The sequence below is a fragment of the Euprymna scolopes genome, chromosome 4 (genome assembly GCF_053919585.1).
Source record: "Euprymna scolopes isolate OS-2025 chromosome 4, ASM5391958v1, whole genome shotgun sequence".
Classification (NCBI taxonomy): domain Eukaryota; kingdom Metazoa; phylum Mollusca; class Cephalopoda; order Sepiida; family Sepiolidae; genus Euprymna; species Euprymna scolopes.
Window position 1 is genome coordinate 66,214,521 of NC_136485.1, and position 12,500 is coordinate 66,227,020.

A 12,500-nucleotide genomic window follows, 5' to 3' on the forward strand; every position below is an offset into this window, starting at 1 on the left:
TAGACTTTATGATTTTACCAACTATTCCTCTACGTAACGACACTAACAGTCTGGATAGTAATATTATTTCGCCCCCTTAAGTTCCCTTCATAGATAATCACAACAATTATGATCTACTTTCTTTTGCCATCCATAACATTATAGAAATCGCCAGCAACAATAGCTAGACTCCATTCTAAACATGCAAATAGATTGGATGTACTTATACTTTGATTAAGTCAAGAATCTTTTACCATACATATTCATTTAATAATATAAATGCAGACATCTTTAAGGACTTCAATAAAAAAAACCTTAGATCTTCTTAGTTAATTGGGCTATTCTAAATAAATATGAGTCATATACCCCAGGCTACAAGTCATGTCCAGTGTGCATTTCTGAGGCTGTAAAGATAATAACATCACCGCAAAGTAAAAATGTGATTATACAAAAAGCGAACTAATTTTCCAATGCAAGCATAAGAAAAAATATAAATACAGCAATTTTGAAATCACTTAATCTCTACTAAATCCCATAAATTACCTAATCACCAAATTGAAATAACTCCCATATTTCACAAAACATCGATAATCTTACTTCATGAGAAATTAACTCTTAATTCTCTTTTTACCGTTTACTGTCTTGATTTTTTTACCCCACTAATCACGTTAGTTATCCATCAATAGGCAATCAGCTCTGAATTCCTCCAGATTTTCAAGTCTCCTTTAATTATAATCTTAACATGAATTTCTATATTTTTCCAAATATTATAAAAATAAGATTAAATAACTAAATTCTATACTTTCTAATCTTATGATTTATTAAAAATTATCTATATATTATAACTACTGTTAACATTATCATTATAACTACTTTTAGATTATTATTATTATTATTATTATTATTATTATTATTATTATTGTTATTATTATTATTATTATTATTATTATTATTGTTAACAATATTGTTATTCCCATTATTATTATTAGTGTTGTTATCATTATTGCTATTACGATTATCATTATTAGTATTATTATTAAGATTATGGCTATATTAACATGTATATTACTCAATCATTTCATCTGTATTCACGGAAACGTTTTTCTATTTTATAATTTTTCTTTCCTTCTTCCTCGCTGTGACGTCACTTCGCACACGACTGTGTCATTTGCATTCAAATGCTGCTGCTGTCGTACTCGCGTTCGCGCTCTGTTACATCTCTACACCCGTTCAACAATCTAACCGGTCCGCTGTTGACCAATTTCACCTCAGCATCCAATTTTTCGCACACAAAAATAGTCGATACTGTTACATTCTAACCATACTTTCTAGTACTTGTTTCGGCGGTTCGACTAGCTCCATCCATAGAATTTATGCGTAGATGTTTACTTGAGTAGCAGACACCAGTGTTGACTAATCATGGTTCCAGCAGCGAATCCCATAAAGGCGAGGGGCCAGGGTTAGCTTTGTGTACTGTTTCACCATTCTGATCCCAGTTTTCAGCTAATCTCCACGTCGCTTTTTTTTTTCAATCCCGAGGAGAGGTTAGTTCAATGGCTTTTTAGTAAGAAATTATCTGGCGTACAATCTAGGGTGTGACTGAATCAGAAAAGACATTGAGAGAGGAGAGCTTGCTTCAGAAAGGATAAGTTGCAGTGAGATTGGACAACCCTAACCTAACCATAATCTAACTTTAGCCAGACACATATTTAGGCAGGACTCATAAAAGTAGGCCAAGGGTGTATGCGCGCACTGCACATTGTAGACTTTTTTTTTTTTTCAAAATTCATTTATCCCATTAGTGGTGAAGATTTTCTACAAAAAGTTTATCGTGCTAGATGAAAACTTTAAATTTTAATTTCTCATTTCTCTTTGGGGTCCTCAATGAAAACATGATTCTTCTTCTTCTTCTTCTTCTTCTTCTTCTTCTTCTTCTTCTTCTCTAAGACTTTTATGGGTTTTCGTTTTGATTTCCAGGTTATCCAATCATAACTCATACTGGAACGACTTATGGTTATTCAAGTATGATAATTTTGTTTCCGGACATGGAGCTTGGAATATTTTTAGCGTTAAATTCCGGAGACATCACCCATACACAACGCTTTCTGCTCCAGTCTTATCTCGCCGATGCTTACCTTAAGGAAAAACCGTGGATCAACAGGAAAACAGTTTGTAATTTTCCAAAACCACCGAGTAAAAAGTCAGATAGAAAAAAGCAGAACATTCAAACTTTACCATGCGGTCCCATCCAAAAGTACGAAGGCACGTACAGGCATAAATTATTTGGAGATGTCAAAGTGACGTACAATCACGAACGCAATGGTCTTCAACTGAATTATGGTTTTAGTAACTTTCGCCTGATTTTAGATAAGACTTCGTCTCTGACTTTTTATGGTGAAGGAATCGATGATGTTTGGTTTATCTCTTTAGGCATGGTAAAATTTATCCCCCATAGTAGCAGAAAAAATGAGATCATTGCAGTAAAAATTCCGAAATTTCGACGAAGGCTGCCGCCAATATTTCAGAAACTGAACGCAAATGTGTAAATGGATTATAAAACAAACTAATCAAACACATTTCTGGAAAATGTAAAATAAGATTAAGAGAAAAAAAAATATAGCAGGGTCGTAGTAGTTGCATTGTGTGTGTATATTTTTTGATGTTTGTACGTGACCTTTGTTAGCCAGTCGCAATGTCACAATAGAGCAGTTTTAGCGGTTGCCATAGTTACGTGTTTTGTGCTTAAATTTGTTAGTGTGTGGGTATCTGTTATCGCACGTGTATAAGTATCCTATTCTGTGTGTCACTTTGCCTTAAAGAAAAAATTAAACAAAATAAAATATCAGAAAATTTGAAGGAAAAAGACAAAAAAAAAAGAAAAATTCAAAAATATTATTATTAATAACTGGGCCGAAGTTGTTTTTTTTTGTTTTTCAAAGGAAGATACTTTTAAGCGTTTGGGGTTAGTTACAGCAAATAAATAAAAAAAAAAAAATGCATCACTTATTGGGAAGGATGTTTGTTTTTTTGCGTCATGTCAACACTTTAAGAAGTTTCTTTAAGTCCAAACACAATACATATTGTAAATGTAATAAGAATTAAGATGCCACTTTTTGAAATATCGTTAATTGGGTATTTAAATTTTTTTCTTATAAAAAGCTAAAACGATATATTTTTTCTTTAAATAAATATTTAAATATATTAAGCTACTTTCGACTCAAATGAGCCCTTTTCAAGCGTTTTCTTTTTGTTTTGTCATTTATTTTTTTCTTGAAGATGTAAAATATTTCTTGGTAGTAGTCCGTCGAGATGGTAACTGGATAGTTTTAAAGTCTTCAAGTGCAAGGACTTTATATATATATATATATATATATATATATATATATATATATATATATATATATATACACATGCACATATATATATATTGTTATCAAGTAAGATCTTTGACTTAATTGCAGTTTCATCAAATACTTTTGCAAGCAAAATCCGATCCCGCATTTTGCTAATTCCTAAAATCTGATGAGAAGGAAAGTATTTCTTCGAAACTCCGCGGATTAAGGACTATCCACTTATTTAGTGTTTCCTTTCAAATTAAATATGTTTTCAACTATTTTTCAAAGTGTTTTTTAACATGTTTTATTAACTATTTGTTCTTATATATATATATATATATATATATATATATATATATATATATAAATATATATATATATATATATATATATATATATATATATAAATATATATATATATATATATATATAAATATATATATAAATATATATATATATAAATATATATATATATATATAAATATATATATATATATATATAAATATATATATAAATATATATATATAAATATATATATATATATATATAAATATATATATAATTATATATATATAAATATATATATATATATATATATAAATATATATATATATATATATATATATATATATATATATATATATATAAATATATATATATATATATATATATAAATATATATATATATATATATATATATAAATATATATATATATATATATATATAAATATATATATATATATAAATATATATATATAAATATATATATATATATATATATATATATATATATATATATATATATATAAACATTTAAATGCCCAATTAACGTTATTTCAAAAAGTGCCATCTTAATTCTTATTAAATTATCACGTAAGCCGCGTGCTTGCACTCGGCTCAGTGTGCATATGCCAAACTTTATGCTAACTGACTTAATCGCTACATAACGCCCCTAATATGTCACATAAAGACAAAACTCTAAATGGCTGCGACCAAGAATGAAAACTTCACACAAGACCAGACAATCTCCAGGGACGACCTTCATGAGCTCTGTACAGAAGCCTGGCTCGCGTAGCAAACATAAAGACAGACACATGCAAAGAAACAAGCAACACCAGCAGTGCTGCTGTGTATATTACTGATAATTTATATATGCGTTTATTTTATGTGTGTATGTAAGCTATAAGATGCTGAAGGTAGCACCAGCAATGCTAATGTGAAAATATCAGCAGGAACTGCGTGTAAAATTAACAATAATTTAATGCGTGTGCATATTTCATGTGTAACTTGTAATACAAATGGTTTAGATATTACTTCGATAGATCTCAGTTATAGGGAAATATCTCACCTTCCTACCCATCGCTATACTATGTCTCAACTACAGAATAAATGCACCATAAGAACACTCTCAAACCATCCCTACATGCATCTTCCCCCTCTCCCTGACATATGCATCTAACTAGTAACCCCCGCGTGCATACTAATGTTGATATACAATAGTAGTAAAATGTCTATATATATCCTCTCCACATATCATTATTTATCTATTGTTTCCCCAATGCGTTTCCCACATATCTTCTAGTTCTTATTACTTTGTTCATTCGTCTGAACCGCAATTTAGAACGTAATTTCAAACACTCCCCACAATACAACGTAACACCTAGCAAAATCAGTTTAACCCCCCCCCCCCTCTTCAAAGATAGAATCTCCTACCTAGAAGTTAACTATAACTCCCTCTTATTTACACAACTTTAACACTAAATTTAAGTAAAGGCCTATTATAATATTATATTATAACTCTCGAATTTACTTTCACTGTCCCCTGCCAATTTTGCCACTTTCGAACTCATTAATATCCTGACCTGAATCTATGAATCAAGCATCTATACCAAAGTACTTGAAAAAACTTTCCTCGTCCTAACTCGCCCAACTAAACACCTAATTACGAGCATTATTACATCTCTTTCCCTCTATTGGCCCTCTTCCAACTTCCCTCGATTTCGCGTTGCTCCTCCTGATCTTTTACTTTCTCCGCATCTGTTAATTCCTTGATTTTGCCATTTATTTCCTTTTGATTCCGAGCTCGCTGACGCATCTAAACCTACATTTTTGTATCCACGTTTGCAAACTCACGGGTTATTCAAAGTTACCCCCCCCAAAAAAAAACCCCACTGCACTGACCGTCCTGAAGCACAATCCGGCATCTCGTCTCCACCACCACCACCACCACCACCACAAGCCAACCCGTTAACACTCTGGACGTGGAAAATCTGGTCAAATTTTACCACACTCTGACTTCAACCTGCAATTCTAACTATCTTTTGTGAGACGTAGAGGACGCCCTATCTAAATCTCCAGCATCACTATATATAAGGAATTGAATATTCCATCATCTGTCATCACCTTCTACTCTAAATCGCTTCGTGAATTGGATGATAGAAATTGAACATTCCTTATTTATTCCGAATCTTCTATTAGGTGGACATGAAAGTTCTTGCGTAATTTTTAATTTGGATTTCAAATAATGTATTTTCAAATATGTTTTCGTTATGATACCTTTACTTTATATACCATTTTACAGAGCGTTTTTTTTTCGCTCTATCTAATCGTTTAAATTACAATCGTTTTAAAACGATTATGTTTTCTTTTCAGAACGTTAAATATAAGATGGAAAAAAGCAAATTCGCACAATTTTCTCATTTTAATTTAAGCCAGAACGAAAAGCTGCTGAAACTGCTTGCGATATCAACGAAGCGTTTGGCACAGGAAATACTACTGAACGCATATCACAATGGTGGTTTAAGAAATTTTGTGGCGGCTACGGGAGTCTTGAAGATGATGAGCGTAGTGGTCGGCTATCGGATGTTGATAATGATCAATTAAGAGCTTTAGTTAAAGCCAATCCACGGACAACTGTTCGAGAACTTGCTTCTGAATTAGACGTAACCTATACAACGATTTTTAACCACTTCAGAGAGATTGGAGAGACAAAAAACTTGATAAATGAGTGCCTTAAGAATTGAACGACAACCAAAGGAAACGCCGTTATGAAGTGTCATCTCCCCCTTTTTTTACACAACAAGAACGACCCGTTGATCGACTGGGTCATAACTTACGATGAAAAGTGAGTTCATTACGACAACTGGCAATGCTCAGCCTAGTGACATTTCCCGGAGCCAGAGTTGCATTAAAAGAAGGTCATGCTGATTGTTTGGTGGTCTGCGATTGGTCTCATCCATTACAGCGTTTTAAATGCAGGCGAAACCATTATGGCGAAGAAGTACTATCAGCAAATGGATGAAATTCATCAGAAACTTTGACAACATCCAGCATTATTCAGCAGAAAAAAACCAAAGCGATATCAAAAAACCAAAGCGATATCAAAAACCAAAGCGATATCAAAAACACCTTCAGCAACTTCATCGCCACCAGAACGCAAGATTTTTACGTTACTGACATAAAAACACTTGTTTTGCATCAGCAAAAGTCTGTTGATTCTGATGGTGCTTATTTCGATCAATGAATTTTTGTTTGAGCCGAGCTATGTTCATCTGAATTTAAAAGTTAAAAACCGCAAGAGCTTTCTTGTCAACCTCGTACAATACCCTAATAACGAGAGGTATTTTTCGAACTACTTTTACGTTCAAATTGAACTTCATGACAACTGATTTCATTTCTATTCCCATGTTACATAGATACGCTTTTTTTATTGTATTTTTCTCTTCCTTTTATTTTTCGTTTTTTTTTCGTATTTTATTGTTTGTAATTGTAGATTTTTATTCTTTATTCTTTATTTTTTTCATTTTTTATTTTGTTATTTAAATTTTTTATTAATTTTAAAAAATCTTTTTATGTCTTTATTATTTTATAATTTATACTTTTTTATACTATTTTGTAATTCTATTGATCTTTCTGATAATACTGACTTAATTTCCGCCTTCCACTTCAAGAAAACCTCATCTCTACTCATAACCCCTAATTCCACATCATTATAAGAGCTTCTATCTTTGCACTTTATCGCTCTCTTCCCCTATTGTTTCTCGATATTAAGTGCACATCTCCGCATAGGGATGCACGTATTGAACACTTACGTCATAACCTGCCACGGAAAACCATTAACCACATCACATACCACTTATATCCATTATGTGATATCCACAATTTTTATCCTATATCGAATTCATTACTGTAGTTCTTTCTTCCTCCCTTCACAATGTTTTACCTCTGACAACCCATTGTTTCACTTCTAATGTAGTTATCGCTAGACGTCACATCTCTAATATGTTACCTAACACATTTCTCCTCTTCTGATGGGAAGCTTCGAAATAGCTGGGTATACAGAGTATATTTATCCTACACCCTTAATTGATGTAATATCTTTGTTGAATAAACGATTAAATTTATATGCATTATTATATATTTTTATATAGTTGTTTTTTATTCTTTCTGTTATGTAAAAGCGCCTTCTCAATTGTGCAGCTTGGCATTTTTCTATTTTTCTTTGGCACCAATATATATATATGTGTATATGTATATATGTATATGTATATATATATATATATATATATATATATATATATATATATATATATATATATATATATGTGTGTATGGATATATATGTATATGTATATATGAATATGTATATGTATAAATGTATATGTATATATGTATATATGTATATGTATATATGTATATGTATATATATGTATATATGTATATATATGTGTATATATGTATATATATGTGTATATATGTATATATATGTATATATATATGCATGTATATATGTAAATATATGTATATATGTATATATATATGTATATATATGTATGTATATATGTATATATACAAGTATATATGAGAATATGTATATATGTATATATATATATATATATATATATATATATATATATATTATATATATATTTAAATGAAATGGGTTAAGAAATTCCAACAAAAGAAAGATGTATATTTAAATAAGGGAGTAGTCACCAACAATGTGTATTTTTTAACATTATTTTATTATTCCGTGTCTTGGTTTTTCGTTGAGAATTATGTTTGGATCATTGTAATAATGTTTTTAAGTCATTGAAATCATTTTTACGCGCGTTTCAGACGTTCTGTGAAGCGTCCTCGTCAGAAATTATTTTCAAATGTGTTGGAGATGTAAAAATGGCAATTTTCGTAGTTCATTTGAAGTGTTTCCAAGAGGTGGAGGTTTGTAAGTGTTTATTATTCTTTGGCATGTTCAATTTTTATTGCTCTTTTATTGGGCTTGTCCAGGCCGCTGACCTGGTTGTAGTCACTCTCTCTTTCTGATAGTGTTTTTTTTCTTTTCCTTTAGGGTGGGGTAGGGTGTGTGTGTGTTTGTGTGTGTGTGCGTGTGTGTGCGTGTGTGTGTTTGCTTTTATTGGTTTGAGAATGTGTATACAGTTTTATATTATTATGAGGTTATTTTCTTCCTTACAAAGGTGACTGTGATCCGAGTTCGTTACTAATGTGTATGTGTGAGGATGGCGGAGGGGCCAGCTCTTCTGAAATAAGGGTAGGGGTGCTTTCATTCTGTTTTGATATTTATTTTTGGGATTCTTGGATTTTAGTATTGTGATTTTTCGTTTTAGTCTTTTCGGGTATTCCTTATATTATGTTTGTTTAGAAAGAGGTGTGTATTTAAAATATGTATAGGGGATTTTTTAATGTTTCTATTTATTTGTCTCCCCATGTGGGTATGGCCAGACCCAGGATCGGTTCCTAGTGTGGGGAAGATTTTGTTCCCCAGAGGGGGGGGGCAATTGGAGGGGGTATAGGTATTGGAGGGGGATGATAGAAGGGATGATAGTTGTTTCAGTCATGAGGGGGTTCTCCTCCACTGACTGAGGAGGGAGCGAGGTGTTGGAACAGATATTATACTATGGTTCTAGGTGTTTCCTAGTGTTGTTGGTTTCGAGGTTAAGTAGGGTTGGTATTGTTCAGTGTGTTGTATTAGAGATAGGGGTGTTATGTCTGTGTGTGGTTGTATGCGTGCACGTGTGTGTGTTTTAATGTGTCGGTTCTGATTTATGTGTGGGTGTGTATATATGTATGTGTATGGATATGCATGCGAGTGTAACTTGCATTTAATGTTTTTGTGTGATGATATTAGGCTCTGTTCAGTTCAGGAGTGAATCTGGTGATGAAGTTTTTTTTCCTGTGTAAGTAAATAAAAATAATTGTCTGTTTGGAAGATTGGCATTATTTTGAAGCTGTTTCCACTGCATGTGTGTACGTGTTTTAAAACAGAGAGGTGTCTGTTATGTGCAATTTTGATGTTGCTCTTATGTAAGGCCACTCTATTGCTGAAATTTTTGGTGGCGCCTATGTAGGATTTGTTGCATGTTGTGCATCTTAGTGCATATACTACATTTCTGGAGGTGCAATTTAGATCCTTTTTTATTTTGAATGTTTGTGTTGGGTTTTTGAATGTGTATGTGTTACCTTCTATTATTATGTCACATACTCCACATCGCGGTTTGTTGCATTTTGTAACCCCTTTTGTAGTATGTGGGACGAGTTTTGAGGAAGTTAGGATGTGTTTTAAGTTTTTGGGTTGGCGTTTGCTTTTTATTATTTTTGTTGTTTTAAGTATGTTGTTTAGTTTGTCGTTCTGATTGAGGAGAATAAGTTTTTTTTGTTATCTGTGTGAATAGTTCTGGGTTGTTTGTGTTGTGTGTAGAGAAGTATGCTAAAATTTGATTCTTTGTTGTGTTCTTTTGGGGTTCTTAGTTGGTCTATTGGAATTTTTTCTGCCAGTTGAATACCTTTCTGTATTAGTGGTAGTAGATATCGTCTTTTCCGCAGTTTTATTTGTAGTTCATTCAGTCTAGTCGAACGGATGTGTCTGTCTGTTACTATGGTGCAGACTCTACGTGCTAGGGAGAAAGGTATTGATTTTAGACAGCTTTTAGGATGGTGGCTTTTGAAGTGGAGGTATTGTTGAGTGTCTGTGGGTTTGTGGTAGATTTCTGTGATTATGTTGTTGTTTTTTATTGTTACTAGGATGTCTAGGAAAGGTAGTTCTGTGGGGCTTTGTTCTAGTGTGAAGTTTAATTTTGGGTGTAGATTTTGTAGCAAAGTGTGGAGTTCTTTGATATCCCCCCATGAGGTTCTCCAGAGGATAAAGCAGTCGTCTAGGTATCTTTTCCAAGATTTTATGGAGAGAGTTTTTATATTGTGTCCGTACTTTTGCTCTATCCTTTCATAAAGGGTCTCTTCTAGGAAGGCGAGTGTAAGGGTGGCATATGTCGGTGCCATTTTGGTACCCATTGCTGTGCCTAGTATTTGGATGTAGTTGTCCTTATCGAATTGGAAGGAGTTGTTATTGAGGATTATGTCGATGCTATCAATCACGAATTGTTTATTGAATCTGGGGTGTAAAGTCTGTGTATGTTTGTCAATCCAATACGCGATAGCTTCTTTTCCTAGATTGTGTGGGATATTGCTATATAGGCTGCTAACATCGAATGTGGCTAGTATATGTATATATGTATATATATATGTATATATATGTATATATATATATATGAATATATGTATGTATATATGTATATATATATGTATATATGTATATATATATGTATATATGTATGTATATATGTATGTATATGTATATATAAGTATGTATATATGTATATATGTACATGTATATATATATGTATGTATGTATATGTATATATGTATGTATATATGTATATGTATATATATGTATGTATGTATATATGTATATCTATATATATATATGTATGTATGTATATATGTATATGTATATATATATGTATGTATATATATGTATGTATGTATATATGTATATGTATATATGTATGTATATATGTATATGTATATATATGTATGTATATATATGTGTATATATGTATATATATGTGTATATATGTATATATATGTGTATATATATGTGTGTATATATGTATATATATGTGTATATATGTGTATATATGTATATATATGTGTATATATGTATATATATGTGTGTATATATGTATATATATGTGTATATATGTATATATATGTGTATATATGTGTATATATGTATATATATGTGTATATATGTATATATATGTGTATATATGTATATATATGTGTATATATATGTATATATATGTGTATACATGTATATATATATGTATATGTATATCTATAATATAAAGCTGAATGTCTGTGTGTGTATGTGTGTGTCTGATCACGAATATGGTTGACTATTATAGAAAACTGATTACATATAATTATAGAAGATATATCGAGACACAGGAATAGGTATGTTTGATCCTGCAGAACGTTGGTTCACTAAAATTGTGGGGTTTGCGTTCGCGCCTGGTCCACAAAGTATGGAAATAAAAAAAATAAAAAATTGAAAAAAAGTGTTTTTGGTTTAGATGACATAAGAATACTTTGATAAGTATGTTTTAACTTAAATAGGGATGGTATAATAAAATTGTGGGGTCTGCGTTCGCGCCTGGCCTACATAGAATCGAAATAGGCACAAACTTTAATAAAGACTTTTCATATCTATCTGTGTAAGTATACTTTGATAATAATGTTTCAGTTTGAAGAAATATGGTATAATAAAATTTTGAGGTGTTCGTTTGCGCCTGACCTCAATAGGATGGAAATATGTCACAAAGTTTAATAAGGTTTTTTTAAGATAGATCTAAAGATTATTGTGATAAGTGTTTCAGTGTGAACAGGTATGGTATAATAAATTATGGGTTTATCTATTTTATTTTTACTTTCATCATATTTGCTTCGGTTTTGATACTCCCGAATTCAAAGGTATCTCTTTACAACCCTTCCTTTTCATAACCTATCATACTTTCATAAATGTGTGTGTATATATATGTATATATATATGTATGTATATATATGTGTGTGCGTATATATGTGTGTATATATATATATGTATGTATATATATATGTGTATGTGTATATATATATGTATATATATATGTATATAAAATAAAATAAAAATTACAATTAAATTTAACAAAATGATTCAAGATGGTAAAATTAAAGTATATTATAAATATTAAAGCATTAATATTTATAAAGTTATCTCAGCCAGATGTTAAAGCTCGATCAAACCAAACAGGAGATTGAGCTTATAATATGAGCAAACAGTTAATAAAACATG

At 31.1% G+C, this 12,500-nt stretch overlaps 1 protein-coding gene across 2 annotated transcripts in view; it reads left to right on the forward strand.

Moving 5' to 3' along the window:
• Nucleotides 1–12,500, forward strand: part of LOC145268105 (uncharacterized) — a 79,963-nt gene that overhangs the window by 57,747 nt on the left and 9,716 nt on the right. The window contains exon 5 of one of the 2 annotated variants that reach the window (XM_080123353.1): nucleotides 1,957–2,644. The exons of the other annotated variant lie outside the window; for it this stretch is intronic. Within the exon in view, the coding sequence (XP_079979479.1) occupies nucleotides 1,957–2,525 (569 nt within the window). The 3' untranslated portion in view covers nucleotides 2,526–2,644. Of the gene's footprint in view, nucleotides 1–1,956; nucleotides 2,645–12,500 lie in introns of those variants that run through there. 2 annotated transcript variants of the gene reach the window in all.